At 41.6% G+C, this 18943-nt stretch overlaps 3 protein-coding genes across 4 annotated transcripts in view; 2 read left to right on the top strand and 1 right to left on the bottom strand.

The window, feature by feature from the left end:
• Positions 1-387: 387 nt before the first annotated feature.
• Positions 388-5446, bottom strand: sprtn (SprT-like N-terminal domain). The gene is made up of 5 exons (XM_006805663.3): positions 4668-5446; positions 4434-4533; positions 4103-4231; positions 2456-2738; positions 388-1797 (listed from the first exon to the last, which is right to left on the bottom strand). Exons 1-5 carry the CDS (start codon positions 4997-4999, stop codon positions 776-778), a joined length of 1866 nt encoding a protein of 621 aa, XP_006805726.2. The 5' UTR covers positions 5000-5446; the 3' UTR covers positions 388-775.
• Positions 5447-5752: 306 nt separating this feature from the next.
• Positions 5753-10746, top strand: exoc8 (exocyst complex component 8). Its single transcript, XM_087852404.1, has 4 exons — positions 5753-7046; positions 8031-8284; positions 8711-8959; positions 9348-10746. Exons 1-4 carry the CDS (start codon positions 5894-5896, stop codon positions 9750-9752), a joined length of 2061 nt encoding a protein of 686 aa, XP_087708530.1. The 5' UTR covers positions 5753-5893; the 3' UTR covers positions 9753-10746.
• A 4509-nt stretch (positions 10747-15255) lies between these two features.
• trim67 (tripartite motif containing 67) overlaps positions 15256-18943 on the top strand; it is a 55325-nt gene continuing 51637 nt past the window's right edge. Inside the window, exon 1 of one of the 2 annotated variants that reach the window (XM_035914297.2) lies at positions 15256-16129. In XM_035914297.2, the coding sequence (XP_035770190.1) occupies positions 15332-16129 (798 nt within the window). In that variant the 5' untranslated portion in view covers positions 15256-15331. The remainder of the gene's footprint in view (positions 16130-18943) is intronic. The other variant, XM_006805666.3, reaches the window with a different exon arrangement.

Here is an 18943-nt window from a genome sequence, read left to right as displayed (position 1 = left end):
ACAACCGTTGAATACTGGCATTGAATTCACTCCACACTGAAATATTCAGTCAAACAGACCAATAAAAATATTTTATTTGGCAATTAAAACCCAAACATATGAATAAAAATATTCAGGTAGAAATCTGTAATGTTTTAGTCATCCAAGTATTTCTTGTACTGAGGATATCACTGGTGAAGTGTTTTACTGAGTAAATTCAAATGTCCTTGCACCACCTGACCCCGCAGGCTGGGTGCAGTGCAAATGTGATGACCTGCAGAAATAAATAGCTAGTGAGTGCGAAACCTGACTCCTACAGATCAGACCAGCAGAGATCAGACGGCGTCTCCGGTTGTCTGAAGGGCAGCAGATGCAGACCTGAGGTTTGGGGGGTGGGGGTACACACAAACCACAAATCAATAATATCCACTTCCAGAGGAGACAAAAATAGGTTTTGCAGGCTAAGACAAAACGGTTTCTGAATTCAAACCATAACTGGTAATATCACACTGACGTTCTTCCGCAAAACACTGCTGTCATAGTTTTCTAATGCAGTCCAGTTCAGTGAGGAATTTTGTTACTGCAGACATAAAGACATGCAGTGAAATCGCAGAAGTAATCATAGTGTGATAGAAAGTAGGAGAATGTCATTCTTTAAATAGTCAAAATCGTTAAAATCACTATGCCATGTCTTACTGAACAAACAAGTATAAAATTTAATTGAACATCCAAAGTTAAGAGGTTTTAGTGCAACATCAAACTTATTCAGACTTTCTAAAAGTTATCACCTCCTTATTCAAGAGAGGCAGGAATCGAGATGCTCATTGATCTTTGACTCCTGGATCTTTGCTTGACACACTGGACAACAGACCATCACTGCAAAGGAGGAGGAGGATGAAGAAGAGGAGGCAACACTGTGCAGTCCTACTGAGGACTGCAGAGAAGCAGAAGAGGAGGGTGTGGTGGTGGCACTGGTAGTTCTCTGCAGCACTGCTGGTGATTTTGCCTTAATTGATTCCTTCGATGTCGCTGAATCGCTGCCTAAGGTCTTCTGGAAGAAGTCAAAGATGCTGGCAGAGCTGCTGCGGTCATCCCACGCCCTCTTTCTTGGCGTCTGATTCCTACCCACAGCCGCTGATGTGCTGTCACTGTCAGATTTAGTAAAATAGTTGGACTGTACAGGTCTTGAAGTGCTACCCTGGGATCCGGTTGTAACTACAGATGAGACCTTGGAATGGTTTGTTATGTTAGGGCTGGGACTGGGTGTGCTGGGAGAGGAAGTCAAATGATTATTTTGTTGTTTTTGAAATATAGAGGAGGCAGAAGCAGCATTTGTGGAAGACTTTGGTGATGTCAGTGAGTCTCTTTTGGTCTCTGACTTCCTGAGGCTTGTGCTATTAAAAAGGTCGTCAATGGAACTCTGTTTGATCTTATCTCCTCCTTGGCTGCTACTACTGCTCTGGGATTTTGGCATTTTCACTGGTGAACCGTTTATGTTGACAAAGTGCTTCGTGTTGCCGACAGACCTCTTTACAGGTGGCTTTTTCCCCATGGAAGTGGATGGTCTGACTGAGGTAAAAGTGTTGGAAATCCCATTAGTCTTGTTAGAGTGAACAGGAGAGGAGATACTTTTAGTCAGGGACGATGGCGTGAAGAACTTCTTTGGGGAGGGGACAGGGTTGGACAATGGTGTTTTCACAACAGGAAGTGGTGGCCTGGGAGATGGCAAGGAAGACGTTGAGTCCTGAGACTTCCCCCCAAGGATGAAGCCTTTCCCACTAAATGGGATGACGTTCCTTATATCCTGTGATCCAGAACCTGGGACAGGAAATGATACAATTTAGAGTCAGCCATGCAATGTATTTAAATCCAGTAACTGAGTTCAAGTGGACCTGGTTTGCTTTTTCTTTAATTTCAGTTCTTATATTATATCTTTTTATATACAAGACCAGAGTTTCTGACAATAAAGTCAGTGTAAAGTGATCATTTCAGATGCTCTAAATCAGGGGTGTCATACTCATTTCACACTGTGGACCACAAACAGTCCACTTTGATCTTAAGTGGGCCTAACCAGTGAAACTCCTCTTTCTGATAGTGTAAAGAAGTTATTACTATTATTATTATTATTCATTGTGTAGTAATTACACACTTAATGTTTCCAAAGCTGTCCAGTGGCTCAGTCTCTGAGGGGCCAATTCAGTAAATACCATTTTTTATATTTCTTGCATGTTCTGTAGCAGGGGGTCATTTGATTTAAACTGATTTTACATGCTCAAGTTACTCAGTGGAAACAATCTATTCATGGTTAAAAGCGGTCAGGCATCAAAGCATGACATCACTGTTGTTTTGAGGCTGTCACAGAAAATTAAGAACATTTTTCATTGAGGTTTAAAATGTTTGAAATATGAACAAGATTTTCTTGTTTGTTGGTACAATGTTTTAAAGCTTAATACACAGGAGTGTACGGGCATGTTACCTGTAGTCGTACTTGAAGGCTTGCCACTTCCTGTGGCCTTCTTCTCTGAGGTCTTGCTGTTTTTTTTGTCTTTTTTGCCATATCCTTCAGGCTCCTTGATTTTGGTGTATGTGCCACCACATGTTCTCTGGTGATCCTCCCACCAAGGGTCCAGAGAAGAAGGAGCTCTATTCATGGCCCTCTTCACGTAGCCAAAGTAGGGTTTACGCTTCTGGCAGGGCCCATCACACCGCCACCAGTGCTGCCGGTACACATCAACCTCATCATGGAAGCTGTGGTAGATCTGATGAAAGAAAGGAAAGACATAAGTTTGAAAATGGGCATGGATGTCAAACATGACCAATCAAGCCCAATAGACTGGTAAATTGACTGATTCTTACAGCTTTTCTACTCTCCCGGAGTACTCAAAGCGCTCTATACAACATGCCACATTCACCCAAACACACCCATTCTCACAAGCACCATCTCTATATATGAACAAGATTTTCTTGTTTGTTGGTACAATGTTTTAAAGCTTAATACACAGGCGTGTACGGGCATCTCTATACTGAGATTCATACTCCGATGGGAGCAACTTGGGGTAAGTGTCTTGCTCAAGGATACTTGACATGCAGACTGGAGGAGGCAGGGATCGAACCACCAACCTTCCAATCAGTAGGTGACCTGCTCTACCTCCTGAGCTACAGCCACCCCAATGAATGGGTTTACAAAAAATTGCTGTAGAAGCATTAACAATTGAAGGTTTTCTAAAAAAACCCAGCATGAAAATGAATGAAGACATGAATGCCATGTAATTTTGAGCTTTTACTGATTTCTGTTGTCTCTTCAGGATGGAATAAAGGTACAGCATTCAAAAACAAGAAGTGGATGTCAAAGTTTGAATTTATTTTAGATTTCCTCCAATCCACACAGTGTCAGGCTCAAATATATACATGCATTCACTTAAATATTTTAATAATTGCTGGTGGAGGTTCTACAATGTCTTTTAACTTTTAATACATGTACTAACTTCTTGTTAGTGATCACAATTCGCTCCAAATGGTAATTTTTCTTTACCAGCACTCGCTGGACTGACCAATATTCAGAGCAATACGAAAGTCCAAGACACTTAGATAACTCTTCATCTTAGATTTTCACTACTTTGGATGTGTCACTGCTTTGGCAGGGTCTGGAAAAAGACCCAAACTATCATCCTGAGATGAGAGGAAGTGAGTTTTAAATGCCAACAGGAGTGATCAAATATCCAGCCAGAATTACACCAGAAGCTTGTTAATGGCTACCAAAAACATCTGTTCAGGGTGCAAATTGCTAAGGAACATTTAACCAAGTATGAGTGGGATTGTATGTTTAGATTTGGGCCTATATGCAGTTAGTTTTGATCCAGTGTGGATTAGAGAAAATCCAAAATGAATTCAAATGTTTCTTGATTACTTTGCTGTTCAATCATTGCACCCTGAACAGCAGTTCAAACAAATCATTAAAAGCCCCAAATTCTCATGACATTCAAGCCCATGATGACTATATGTCAACTTCTGAATACAACTGTAAATTTGAAGGTTTGTATGTATACGTGGTGCACAAAACAGAATAAGTTTGAAAATGTCTCTTATGGGACTACCAGTTCAATGCTCAAGAACATACACTTACAGTGATCTTGGTCCCACTGGCTTTGTTGATCCGGTTCATGTGTTTGCAGAACTCAGGTCCGTGGCCATCTCTGTCCCGGTTATTTTGTGTCACAAACAGGAGCGCGTGAATCATTTCATGGAGAAGGGTCTGTGGCAACCAGGGAAAAATAAACTGATTAAGAAAATGAAAATTGTCCTCTTTTACAAGGATTACAAGCTCTAATCTATCACACTGTCACACATTCACTGCTGGGGTTAGGAAGGTAAAATGATAGTTGTATAAATTTCATCCCCTACAACAAGCCCTTTCCCGGTGTTACTGATATGAATGGTGTTCAGGTCGACCTCACCTCTACCAGGTCTTTTCTGGGTCTAAGCTTCAGCAGAGGCTCACTCAGCCTGATTGAACACAGTCCACCTCGACCCTCATAAGAACAAACTCCAGCACACCTAAGAGAGAAAAAAAACAAGAGGAGCAGGACACATTACAGACATGCCAAACCAAATCCCACACAAAAATCAAAGGTGTTATTGTGTAGACAACTTTGTGGGAGTTAACAAGAACAAAAACATGCATGACTTACAACGTCATTCTCGAGCTCCACTTCACCTCCACACCGCTAAGTTTACCCCAGAAAAACATGTCATTGAACTCCAGAAACATAGCCCTGACGTCGGGGCTAGGGTCAAGCATCTCCCAGGACTCGTCCACAATGGACATTGGCCTCTCAAGCTGGGGTTTCGGTTTCCAGTAGGGAACAACATCGCTACCACCTCCAGCTACCTCCACTCTCCGTTTCTTACTGCTCTGCCCGAAACTATCATCTACAGTACCACTTGATGAAGATAATGAAGCCTGGTATTCATGATCAAACTGCTCCTGCAGCCGAATAGCGAGCAGAAAATCCTCATCCATGACAAAAGAGAAACGTTTTGTTGTTGTTTTGATGATATTTGTTGTTATGTTCTTTGTTTTTAGTTAGCTTGTCAGCGCCAACTAGCTAATGCAGTTTGTACAGGTCTAAAACAGGCGGTAGCATCACGTCGTCCCAAAATGTAGTCTGACAGATTACCAATACATCCAAATACTTTCTGTCATGTAACTTCTGTCATGGAATTTTCAGTAACATTTTCATATTACTAACCGTCAGACCAAAGCTAGTGCGAAGATCCATGTGTCGAGTCTGTCACAATAGGACAAAATAAATTCCGGTACGGGTTTCAAAGTAAAACAACTAAGTCAGTTTTAAACGACTAAGTAAGTTTTAATTAAAAGCCTGTGTTCAATATGGCTATTTTCTTTTTTGTTTTGGTGTATAAATTTAAAATATCAAACTATCTGCATATGCGTTCTCTAGCATCTACTAATATCTTTTTTCAAAAATGGAACATTCTTTCGAATCATAAAAGGCTATATCCGGTTTAGTTTTGCCTAACTACCATAAACTTGATTATGTAGTCAAGCACCGTCTTAGCAATGGATTATGGGAACTAGTGTTGTTCGTTTCAAGTAGTTTCCGCCAGTTAAATAAATAAAAGCAACACGGCTTTTTAATATAAATCATTAACATATGTTTAATTATATTAAAAATAAATATAAGACCCATTCTGAAAGACCAATCATCATTTAGATTTTTTTTAAATTGTTTTATTATTTTTTTGTATCCCGTGACGTTCCAGGGTGTCAACTTCCTGTTTAGGCTACAAGCGGATATGAACGAAGGACCCTCGATGAACTGTTTTTCTGTCCAGTTTTTTCTACATTTTCTCAACAATTTATCTCAATAAGTAAACAGTTACACGGCAAAAGATGTCGGAAACGGGGAACCGACTACGGAAGCAGCTCGAATCGCCCAATTTCGACCCGCAAAATTACGTCAAGCAGCTGTCACAGCAGTCCGATGGCGACAGGGATTTGCAGGAACACCGACAAAAAATCCAAAACCTTGCCGATGAAACGGCTCAAAATCTGAAGAAAAATGTTTACAAGAACTACAGACAGTTCATCGAAACAGCCAAAGAGATTTCCTATCTGGAGAGCGAAATGTACCAGCTGAGCCACATCCTGACTGAACAGAAGAGCATCATGGAGAGTATCACTCAGGCCCTGCTGTCCACAGATAAGGATGAGACGTCTAAAGAGATGCAGGCAGCTTTTCCCAAAGAGACGGAGGAGGTGAAGCAGAGGACCCTCACCTCACTGCTGGAGAAAGTGGAAGGGGTTAAAAACATCATGGACACCCCAGGCAGGCACCTTATCTACAATGGGGACCTTGCAGAGTTTGATGTTGACAACATGTCCCCCATTCAGAAGGTGCACGCTTTCCTGATGAATGACTGTCTGCTGATTGCCACCTGGCTGCCTAACCGCCGTGGCACGGTTAAGTATAAATACAACGCTTTGTATGACCTGGAGAGCTTCGCTGTGGTTAACGTGAAAGACAACCCACCGATGAAGGACATGTTCAAGATCCTGATGTTTCCAGACAGCCGCATCTTCCAGGCAGAGAACAGCAAAGTTAAGAAAGAGTGGTTGGAGATCCTAGATGAAACCAAGAAAAACAAAGTCTCCAAAGACAGGCATAAGAAGGAGGAGGAGGTCCCCACTTCTCCTGTTAGAGCTGAGGTATCCACCAATCCTTTTGATATGGATGATGATGAAGACACGGTTGATGGTGAGGAGAGCGTGAATCTTAGTCTTGAGTGGATCCAGGAGCTGCCAGAGGATCTGGACGTGTGCATTGCCCAGAGAGACTTTGAGGGTGCTGTTGACCTGCTGGACAAGCTCAACGAGTATCTCAGAGATCAGCCTGTCACCCCGAAGGTTAAAGAGCTTAGGGGGAAGGTGGATGAACGTGTGCGGCAGCTGACAGAGGTCCTGGTGTTTGAGTTGTCTCCAGATCGGTCACTTCGTGGCGGCCCTAAAGCAACCCGGCGGGCTGTTTCCCAGCTCATCAGACTAGGTCCTTTTATTTTTTTGTACTTCCCTCAATAATAACAAGCTTGCACACATCACCAAAACAAATAACACCTGTCTGCTATGATCTCACTTTATATTCAGTGTATTCACAGTAAGGATGTGCTCAGCCCACTCACAAGGTTTCCATAATTCATTGTTCATTATTCAGGGAGTTTAGCTCATTCTCTTCCATCATTTGCATGGACTTGACTTTCAAATTGCTTGTAGTCCGAGTTCGACCTTGGATGCAGTTAAAGTGTAATTTTCAGACAAATAAGTTGTGTTTGCGGTGATCTGTATGTATTCGCTGTTTTTCCCTTCATCTTCAGTCAAGGTGAATATTCTCAAACTACTTAATTAAGAAAATAACTTTCCTATTCAGAGCACTAAGAGATCTAACCTCATGATAGTTTATATATAGTTTACTATTTATTTTTTGTCAGAACTGTTCTTGAATGGCCAAATGTTATAAAACCTTAGAAATTTGTATTTTGCTTTGGTGCAGAACAGCTTCGAGTGGATCCATTTTTAATTATGCCCGAGTTTTGCAAACAGACTCCCACACACTGACTGATTTGCAAAAACATGTTTATTTGCAATTTTTCAGTACTTGACTTTTTTCGGGCAAAACATTATCCTTTAGCAGGAGTATGTAGGGTATAAACCTATTTTAAAACTCAATCAAAAGGAAAGAGAGAGAACATTTTGTCCCCTGTCACTACACTCCCAGGTATTCTTTATGTATTCAAGGAGAGTTTGCCATCCAGTTTACTTTTTTTCCCCATTAAACTTAATAGGTTTCAAGACATATACTTAAAACATACCAGAATCAGCTGAGAAATAGCTACACATGTTGTACATTTGCAGTCATAAATATAAAGGCCCTCAGATTCCCATAATGCATCACAGTTTGCATGTATTTGCAAAAATACAATGTAATTGCCATGAACATCTGTGCTGTCTCATCACACAGTCATCTGTGTTTCAGGCCAGTCCACCAAAGCCTGTGAGCTCTTTCTGAAGAACCGCGCCGCTGCAGTGCAGACTGCTATACGGCAGCTTCGCATCGAAGGAGCCACGCTGCTCTACATCCACAAACTCTGCAACATATTCTTCACCAGCCTGCTGGAGACGGCCAAGGAATTTCAGATGGACTTTGCCGGGAACACAGGCTGCTATTCTGCCTTCGTGGTCTGGTCCAGATCAGCCATGAGGATGTTTGTGGACGCCTTCAGCAAGCAGGTAGTTAGAATGTCAGATGGTAAAACCCTAAAATGAGTAATAGGTACGTCCCCTATGATTAGAAGATATGTAACATCTATCATTTGTATATTCTGTATTGTTTATAGCTAAAAACATACTAAGCTACTGAGACATGATGCAATATTTGTGTGTTCCTGTGGTGTTCTTAGGTATTAATGGTTTAAAATATGCAAATAACCAACAATGTGTTTTGGTATACAGAGGATAAGCTTCTGGATCTCAGGTGTATAAAAAAAGTTGAGTTGTTTTAGTAATTAAAAAAAGCCATCTGAGAAGGGCAAAGAACTGAAAAGCATTGCTGCAACACAAGAAGATCTCTTAAATGGCAGCCAGAGCGTGCAAGTTAAAAATTTATGGTTGTATGGTTTTCTTAATAAAGTACATTTTTTATTTCCTCATTGCTAGGTGTTCGACAGTAAGGAGAGCCTGTCGACAGCAGCAGAGTGCGTTAAAGTGGCTAAAGAACACTGTCAGCAGCTCACCGAGATCGGCCTGGACCTGACCTTCACCCTGCAGTCGCTGCTGGTCAAAGACATCAAGGCAGCGCTCCAGAGCTACAAAGATATTATCATCGAGGCCACGAAACACAGAAACTCTGAGGAGATGTGGAGGAGGATGAACCTCATGACTCCTGAGGCTTTGGCTAAACTTAAGGTGGATCTGAATTATTTCTGTTTTGTCTCTTGGTTCTTATGGTTTCTCACTCAGTGTTTTGTTTTCTTCAATTGTTGATTAGTTTTTAACCAAGAACCTCCTAAATTGAGTAATAGAAACCAAACCTTTGATAATCTGGTATTAATCTGCTTAAATAATTCAACTGTTGAAATTTTCCCACTGTGAGCCTTTAAAGCTCCTTTTTATATAATTTTATATTTTGGGGGTTTTGCATGCTTAATTATGTTGTAATTTCTGGAGGCAGGGATTTTGGCTTGTGTGCTTAGAGCTTCTGTTACAACAAATGCTGAGGATTTCATATGAAAGCTGCCACAAATCACTGTTTTCCTTTACCTGCTGCAACATTAACATATTTATCTTTCTGCAGGATGAGATGCGCAGTTGTGGCATTAACTTCGAGCAGTACACAGGTGATGACTGCTGGGTGAACCTGAGCTATACCGTCGTGGCCTTCACCAAGCAGATGATGAGCTTCTTAGAGGAAGGCCTGAAGCTCTACTTCCCTGAGCTGCACATGGTGCTGCTGGAGAGCCTGAGGGAGATCATCCTGGTGGCCGTACAGCACGTAGACTACAGCCTCCGCTGTGAGCAGGACCCTGAGAAGAAAGCCTTTGTCATGCAGAATGCCTCCTTCCTCCACGACACCGTGCTGCCGGTGGTTGAGCGGAGGTTTGAGGAGAGCGTGGGGAAGCCAGCCAAGCAGCTGCAGGACCTCAGGAAGAGCACGAGGCCGGTACGAATCAACCCCGAGAGCACCACATCCGTGGTCTGAGACCGACAGGAACTTCTGTGGCTGGAATTGAAGCGCAAGAATGGCGGCCATGAAACACCTACACACTCTCTAAATGACTGTTCTTGCAATTTCAACTCCCAATTTAGAAATAAACATAGCACCTTTGGTTGTTTTTATGCTGCAGGACAGGAAATCACTGGATACATCACGGAAAAGAGTCACAATAGCACTAGAATAAGACAGCTTAAAGTGCCCATATTATAATCATTTATAGGTCTTTAGTTTTAGTGGTTCATCAGATTTGACGTACTTTTAATGTTAAAGGAGAAGATTATTTTTCTCATACTGGCTCCAAATAAAGTCCAGCCTGCTTTGATTTATCAGCCTGTCCAGTGAAAATGAGAAATGGTTTGCTTGCCGTAACCTTACAAATAGAGACACAACACTCAGTAAGAAAACCACACACATTCAACCAGAACTGGAAACAAGGCAGCTGTTTGTTCTTTTTAAGGGCAGGTCAGACTAGCCAATAGCTAAGGTGTTGCACTGATCTGATACAGATAAATCACAGATGAAAACCTGGATCACAAATGATGTGTTCCAGGCAGTGGGAGAAAATAACGTGCATTATCCTAAACTTTGGGTTTTGTAACTTTGCAAATGTTTTACATGCATAAAAAATAACCAACAGCTAAACTCAAAATGCATAATGTATTAACAGTGATTATTGACACGTTATAACTAAGGAGACTAAGCTCTTCTGAAAGAGGTGCAATGATTGTGTGAGGCTGATGAATCTATTGATCAGACAAACGCACTATAATTACCACAATGGCTAAAGATCATTTTATTTGAAAGTTTAATTTTGAGGCTACTTATTCGACCGTTATTAGACACTAAAGTATTCAAGCACACAAGGACTTGATTAAAAGGGATGACTGAAGTGAAATGCTCTGCTAAATGTTTTCTGTTATTCAAAGTGTTTATGTTTGACAGTAACACACGGAAATGAATAAAGATCATTATGCACAGAGTCCTCATTTTATCAATGATGAAGATGTTTAATTCAATTCAGTTTTATTTATATATCATTATTTCACAACAACAGTTGGCCCAAGGCCCTTTTTGTTTCAAGTTAAAGACCCTACAATATTAGAAAGAAACCCCAGCAATCCCACAACCTGTGAGCAAGCACTTGGCAGCAGTGGGAAGAAAAATCTCCCATTCAACAGGAAGAAACCTCTGGCGCCATGTGCTGCCACTGGTTGGGGGTGATGGGGAAAGAAAGAGCAGAGAGACCGGACAAAAGGCAGACTAGGAGAGAGAGCTAGAGATGAATAATAAGTAATGATTAAATCCAGTAGTGGTGTATAAGGACACAGAGAGTGAAAGGAGACGCGTGAAGAAGAAACGCTCAGTGCATCATGGGAAGCCCCCCCACCCAGCGTCCAACCGACCGTAACCCTGAAGGAAAAGTTTAAGCCCAAGCATTGATGTAAACTGAGTGCTGGTTTCTTGGTAGAGATTCACAACACAGAAGCATTTTACTTCTGCTATGAAGGAATACAATTTATCTGCATAAGATTTTCATTGTAACAATAAAATAAAGCATCTAAAAGAAGCAGATGGTGTGTCACTGGGGGGAAAAGTATCTTAACATGAATTGTAAAACAGTAAAAATGCTCGAGGGCATTTTTAAATGAAATTAAATGAAAGAAGTGTTGTTCTTGCTGTACTAAGTGAAACTGAGTGCAACACAGTATGGTGTATTTTCTCATCTTCTAATTTTGGCTGGCATGTTTGCTCAATAACTCAGCAGTGTTTCATCTTTTCCTTTTTTGTCCATGGTGCATAAAAGAAACGCTCCCTATCGACAACCTTTTCTAACAGCAAACGGTTTTACTTTTCATGTAAAACTGTTTGCTGGGGGTCTTGTAAAAAACACAAGTTTAGGTATTAATAATGGTACCCATTAGCATATAGTAATGTAAAGCAGATTAATGTAACAAATATTTAACATTAGTTGGTGTGAGCTCACAGTTACTATGTTAATAAATCCCTCTGTGGTCTTTGCTGCCATTTTTAGATCATGTTCGCATCAAATCTCTTTCTCTATTAAAAGAAATACTATTCAGTACATTAAGATTCAAAGGACTAATCATTTTTCTGCACAGCCCCAGCCATTTGAATATATATGCCTCTGTAATGCCATGTTATATAGATGTCGACATATACTACATACTAGGTATGTCTGCTGTTTTCAAACTTGTAGCTCCAAGGCATCAGGCAGCAGCTGTTGTTCACCTCCAAAACATTTCTGCAGTTTCAACATGCTGATAACTGTGAAATCTGTGCTGCAGGTAATTTAATAATCCTCATGCTCAGACTAGCATTTGCCAGAGCAGTCATGATTTTTCTATATGACCCCATTCCACCTTATTTGATACACTTAGTGGAGGTCAAAAAGGATTGATTTTCTTAATGGATACAGAGAAGGGCTGGATTTATGTCAGCTGTATCTATTTTTCTGTGGTTATGCAAAACTAAAGCCTTATGGCATGTAAAATAAATTAAACCAAAAAAAATGAGTTGATCATTGGGTTACGCTACATTGCCCTCTTGTGGCCGTTAGAATTAGGGGGATTAAATTAAAATATAGTTGATTTTATTGCAACTCAGTTTTTGAGCTTCTTGGATCAGGTTTTGGCAGTCAAAGCGTTTATGAACACAGCTCAACAGTTTAAGTGTTAAACTTTAGTTTCTGGGCAACATCCTAAAACCCAACTGTGACAAAGTGTTCAAGAAACATCAGTGAACATAAATCTGTTTGACTGCTCTTCCCCCTGCAGTAAAGCCAGTCTGGTGGCACTACCGTAATGACGAGCAGTTCCTCCTCTTTCTGTTAAAGTGTTTCCCAACAATCACAGAGTCAACGAAAGCATGACAGCCGATATTTTTAGATGCGATTGAGCACATGATTGTTCTTTCTGCTTCACAGCTCATCTCATCATAATCACTGATGTGATCGAGGGCTCGAGGAAAGCCTCAGCTTAGGGAAGAGGCATCAGGCTGGTGGGATTATTTGAGGGAATTCAAAATAGTCAAACTATAAGTGAATACAAAGCACGTAGTTCACGAGACGAACAAATAATAATTTGCTTCTTTTTCAGTAAATGGTGTTGCGAAGACATTGATCTCAAAATTTCAGCTATTAAGTAAAATTTTGACCTGCTTATCTTAAAATTTTGAGATAACACAAAATGTTGATACTAAACCAAGAATTTTGACTTAGATCAATTTTTTTCTTTTTAGTGGGGGAAACAAACTTCCATAATGACAAGTATAACCTTAACTATAAATCCTATATTAACATTTATATTAACAAAGGGTCAAGTAATGATTTCTAATATGAACTGGGTTGATTAACGTGAGCAGCCCACAGAAACCCTCAACTCTACAGTTCCTTTCTACAGAGATCTAAGTGTAATATTCCTACTGACTGTTACTGTACTGTGGTTGAAATAAGTGATAGCTGAAGTTTGAGCTGAAGCAGCAGGCAGATTTCTTTCAGACACAGATCAAACCTGCTGTCCAAATTAAACAGCCAGATGTTTCCTTCAAGAGCTGGTGAGGGACGAAACTGAGATAAATGCTGAAATCGAATTTGTCAAATGTCCACAAACATAATATAAAAGCTAATGTAGGGGGGTGGCTGTAGCTCAGGTGGTAGAGCAGGTCATCTGCTGATCGGAAGGTTGGTGGTTCGATTCCTGGCTTCCCCTAGTCTGCATGCCAAATATCCTTGTGCAAGATACTAACCCCAAATTGCTCTCTGATGCATCCATCGGAGTATGAATGTGTGAATGTTAGCTATAAAGCACTTAGGAATGGGTGAATGCACAAGTTGTGTAAAGCGCTTTGAATGCTCAGATGAATAGAAAAGCGCTATATAAGAACCAGTCCATTTTTTTTCTGTTGAAAATGTGGAAATAAATTGGTGATTCCCACCGACTCATCCATCTTCTTCCACTTATTGCAGGGAAGCTCGAGCCTCAGCTGCCACATAGCAAAACACGGGGGTGTTGCAGGGCTGACACAAAGAAACAACCACTCACATTCACCCCTACAGCTAATTTAGAATCACTAATCAATCTAACCCCACTAACTGCCTGTCTGAGTACCCGGAGAGGACCCACTCAGCATGAAAATTCCACAGAGGAAGGTCTCAGGCAGATTGGATAGTGGATTCAAACCCCAAACCTTTTTGCTGTGAGACAACAGTGCGAACCACTTCTCCACTGTACCGTCCAGGTGTGACAGCACGATTCCCACCCATGTGGTACAAAAAAGAATCTGATTTTTATATTTTAGTAATTAAAGCAAGTTATTCATCTTCTTAAAATTTAGCCCAGATTAATTTTACATTAAAAAAAATCTTTTATGACTGCAGTGTTAGAAGAAGTGCTCGCCTTTTTTTCTTCCTTGGAGAACAAATGTGTTACTGAAGATCTATTTTTTAGAGTAAATATCCTCGTGATGGATTAAACTGGAGGGAGGTTCTCTTCAGTGATAATTAAAAGTTATGCTTGGCAATGACACTACAGGATGTTCCACATCTGCAGAGATCTCTGCTTTAACGTGGTTGTGCAGATGCCCGCTCTCATTTCACTGCAGAGCAGATCTGAAACCCAGGTAATGGGATGCTAATTGGGCTAATAAATGGAAAAGCTGTCCCAGTGTGTCAGATTAATCTTGCTCCCCAAAGGACTTCAGTCATGCCCGCTGTCTAGTCAATTAAATGTTTAGTTAACACAAAAGACTAATGTGAAAAAACACAAAGGTTACCGGATCGAACTGGCTTCAGATGGTCCCTCATCCATTTTGAGCCTGCATGGAAACTCCTATTAAACTTAGTTTAATCCATTTTTATTGATTGCATGTACTTCTGCTATCATGTTTGATTTGTTTCAGACTAACAGGCAGAACAAATGCAGAGTATAGAGGCAGTCACAATAAATGATCCGCTTCAGCATTATCATTTGACATAATGATGGCGGTTACTGCCCTTGTATACTGGCAGAAAGAAGCTCAGATGAAGAAAGTTTAAGTTTTTACCAGCTAGAACACATTTAAGGAGCGATCCCCCCCCCCCCCCCCTTTTATTTCAATGTTTGCATTTTTGGTAAAACAAATAGAAAGAAAGAAAGAAAGAAAGAAAGAATGAAAGAAAGAAAGAAAGAAAGAAAGACTACAAAATTGCAGGGATTGAATCAAATTATTCTTCTTATCATTTTCTATCTAGTGATCTTAGAAAATAAACCAATGCTGTGGACAAAATTGAGAAGAAAGAAGTGAACATAACTGAAGCGTTAGCTTAAATATGTCAAATCAAAGTAATTTGAGGAAAGGAGCAGAGATCCTCTTTACGAACCATAATAATCTAAAATCTGTGGCGTTTCAAATCCTCCAAATTAGCTCGATCAGTCAACCCGGATCACAATCTCCGCCCGTCTTTACGCATGCGCAAAGTAGCGTGGGGAGCTGTCCAGTCACTCGGTGCTGGAGCGTTCTCGGAGAAGCAGCTTCCCCTCTCCGGTCCACCGACACAGACGGGAGCGATGGAGGAAGAGTTGAAATGCCCCGTTTGCGGGTCTCTCTTCAAGGACCCCATCCTGCTTCCGTGTTCCCACAACGTCTGCCTGGGATGCGCTCGGAACATCACCGTCCAGACCCCGGAGGGGGAGACCCCGGTGCAGAGCCGAGCCTCGGGCAGCTCTGACTACGACTACCTGGACATGGACAAGATGAGTCTGTACAGCGAGACGGACAGCGGATACGGCTCCTACACGCCGTGCCAGCTCAAGTCTCCAAACGGGGTGCGGGTGTTTCCGCCTGCGATCCCCCACCGACAGTGCACACTCACCTGTCCGCTGTGCCACCGGAGCGTCTCTCTGGACGAGCGGGGGCTCCGGGGTTTCCCTCGGAACCGGCTGCTGGAGGCCATCGTGGCGCGGTACCAACAGACCCGCGCCGCCTCCTCCTCATCTTCCAACGCGGTGAAGTGCCAGCTGTGCGACCGCAACCCGGTGGACGCGGCGGTGATGTGCGAGCAGTGCGACGTCTACTACTGCAACGCCTGCCAGCAACGATGCCACCCGTCCCGCGGTCCCCTCGCCAAGCACCGACTGGTGCCGCCGCCAAACAAGGCGGCAGGAGCGGGGGCTAGCGGAGGCGGCGGTGGTCAGCAGCCGCCCGCCACCGCGCGGAAACCGGCGACGTGCGTGGATCACGAAGCGGAAAACTTCAGCATGTATTGCAGCAGCTGCAAGGCTCCGGTGTGCATGAAGTGTCTGGAGGAGGGAAAACACGCCAAGCACGACGTCAAACCGCTGGCCGTGATGTGGAAGCAACACAAAGTGAGTGGACACGCACTCACAACATCCACAGAGTCAAGGCCGTAAGGTTCCGTTAGTGGGCTCATACTAATAATTAGACCAAAGAGCTGATTCATTACTCTCTGTCTCTCTTTCGCCCCCCCCCCCCCCCCCCCCTCTCTCTCTCTCTCACACACACACACACACACACACACACACACACACACACACACACACACACACACACACACAGAGGCTACCAGAGGCCATTACCTGAAGTGCCCTCGCTGAGCCTGATCTATCTATCTATCTATCTATCTATCTATCTATCTATCTATCTATCTATCTATAAATGACTGCTAAGTGCTTCATACTTCATCATGTTTTCCACAGAAACAGAAAACACTCATGTGGGATCCTGTGCTGAGTGTGTTTGTGTGTGTGTGTGTGGGAATAACTAAACGAAATAGCAGTGATTCATCAGAACATAATTACTGTAGGCGTCAAAGCCCAGTGTGCTTCTGTGTGCACTGTGTATGTGTGTGAATGCAACATGCGTCATCACATGAAGGGTCGCACAGCTTTACTGCCCCACATCTGCACTGCAATGTGTATATATATATATATATATATATATATATATATATATATGATGTGGATGGTGAGTGTAGGCAGAGGAGGTCATCGCTATTCCTCAGGCGCTGGGATGAGGAAGCTCAAGTCATGAGTTTAAATGTTTCCCTGATGTCTGTGGCTGGTTATAATCTGACAAGAGAATGAATTATAAAGTAATTATAATTAGCATATCTACACTTTTTAAAAACATATCTGTTTGTGTGGAATAAATTTAAGGCAGTTACTTCAGTCTGAAGGAAAATGTTTACATTTTAAAAAATCTCGACTTGTATATTTGAGAAATGTTCTTGAAAACATGACTGCTGATGATAGCTGATGATATACTATATATCATGCTGGGTATCTCTAATGATATGGACTGGACAGAGTGTTATGATTGCAAGGATTCCACGTCATTTGATGGAAATTCAATTTATCAACCTACAGAGGACTGAATTCAAAAACACCTCAGAAATCAAAGTGTAAAAATAAAGGTTAGTCCATTTTTTCAAAATTTGGTACTCAGATGGTATGCAGTAGTTTGTATAGTCACAACGTGCTTATATATGCCCGACCCTTGTCAGGGCATGCTCCTAATGAGACAACGGATGGTGTCCTGTGGGATCTCATACCAGATCTGGGAGGCATCCCAGAGGTGTTCTGTTGGATTTAGGTCAGGGGAGTGTGGGGCTGAGTCAGTGGTATCAGTGCCTTAATTCTCCAGCATCTGCCTCCATATTTTCACATGAGGCATTGTCATGCACAGGTAAGAACCCAGGACCCACTACACCCACAGTCTAGGGTCTGACAATGGGTCCAACAATTTTATTCCTAATATCTCTATAAGCCACAGAAAATCACTGACCCACCACCAAACTGGTCACGCTGAACAATGAACAAGCGTATTGTTTCCACGGCTTCTCCAGACCTTTGCTCACGATTAACCTGCCTCATGTTACAAGTAGTGACACTGACTCTAGCCAAATGAAAAACTAGTGAAGAAAAAGTCAGAAATGATGAGGAGGGGGGTTGGGGGGCTGTCTCCTTGTTGCCCCACACCTAGTGATAATTTCATAACACCAAAAATGATTAGCAACCCTCTCTGCTACTCGATCCGATCGATATTCCAGACGTTTAACCGACTTGATGCTATACTCAGATTAAAACCAATTTCTTTCATTTTTTGAGAAGTGTATAAAAGAGGAATGGAAAATTCAGCTCTGAAAGGTGAGGTCAATATGGAAATATCGTTAACCTGTATTCTTTTTGATGGCCAGCAGGGGGAAACTCCGGTGGATGTTCTTGAAAGTCTAATTGTATAAAAAATAGTCCTTTTTTTATGTCATCCGTGAATTAGTTTTTAATTTCCTGATAATTTTACGGTCTCAGTCGGTAGTTTTAATCCTTATTTAATACCACATGGTGAGTATTTTGTAAATTCTAATCAATTTTTTGAGAAAAAGGGTAAAGCAGGGTGTGATGTAGTGCACAACAGGCTTGCAGCATGTTGTATTCTCAATTTCTCAGACAGATCCATATAAACAAGTCTCTGAAAACCAAAATACCAAACTCGAAGCTTCAAAATGTGTGGCATGGTGTCTACATGTGTCTTTAATATAGTATTTTTTGTTTTGACTAAATGAAAAATTTAAATGGTTTGCTCTACCTCTGCCCGAACATTTATTTTTGAAATCTCTAAACCCATTTTGTGTTTTTCTTTTGAACATGTACTGTAAATGCAATAAGTCCACTTTACAGTTGTTTTTGTCCATTTGATAAGCAAATGTGTTGAATAAGCAAAGAAATGGATGGATAGATGGAATTAAATGATTAGGATGTTGGTGATTTTTTTCGGGGAGGGGAACAATTCCTCCATAGTGTAAAAAGCCTGCTTTGCTGTACAGCAATCCATCAGGGATTGTTGGATTTGTAAGGGAGGATACAGAAAGCAGACTGAGATTACAATGTTTGTTATCTTAACCTTAGTTTCTGCAAATATTTGTAACTGTATCAGAAAAATTGAGCAATTTCTTATGTACAAACTGCAAATAAACAGTGCATGGCTTTGTACCAAATCCTCATCCAGCAACCTTCTCGCCCGTGAGAGAAAACCTCTGCTCAGCATTGCTACAAACACCCAGTGGTGCCATCATCTCCAGTAATGGTGGTGAGTTTTCCCTCTTTAGCCTGTGGACTTAAGGCAACATGGAGTATTATCGATCAATGGTTTCTCGTTAACTT

Source organism: Neolamprologus brichardi, chromosome 15 (assembly GCF_056152115.1).
Source record: "Neolamprologus brichardi isolate AB-2024 chromosome 15, ASM5615211v1, whole genome shotgun sequence".
NCBI classification, from domain to species: domain Eukaryota; kingdom Metazoa; phylum Chordata; class Actinopteri; order Cichliformes; family Cichlidae; genus Neolamprologus; species Neolamprologus brichardi.
Note: the sequence above shows the minus strand (reverse complement) of the source record. Positions and strands in the feature narration are given on the sequence as shown.

What these genes read in the sequence shown, in the direction of transcription:
- sprtn (XM_006805663.3), bottom strand. Translation starts at nt 4,999, where the DNA reads ATGGATGAGGATTTTCTGCTCGCTATTCGGCTGCAGGAGCAGTTTGAT. An exon ending in CCAGAAAAGACCTGGTAGAG is followed by an intron (nt 4,232 to 4,433) that starts GTGAGGTCGACC and finishes TGGTTGCCACAG; the next exon opens with ACCCTTCTCCATGAAATGAT. An exon ending in CCAGTGGGACCAAGATCACT is followed by an intron (nt 2,739 to 4,102) that starts GTAAGTGTATGT and finishes TTCTTTCATCAG; the next exon opens with ATCTACCACAGCTTCCATGA.
- exoc8 (XM_087852404.1), top strand. Translation starts at nt 5,894, where the DNA reads ATGTCGGAAACGGGGAACCGACTACGGAAGCAGCTCGAATCGCCCAAT. An exon ending in TTCCCAGCTCATCAGACTAG is followed by an intron (nt 7,047 to 8,030) that starts GTCCTTTTATTT and finishes TCTGTGTTTCAG; the next exon opens with GCCAGTCCACCAAAGCCTGT. An exon ending in TGGACGCCTTCAGCAAGCAG is followed by an intron (nt 8,285 to 8,710) that starts GTAGTTAGAATG and finishes CCTCATTGCTAG; the next exon opens with GTGTTCGACAGTAAGGAGAG.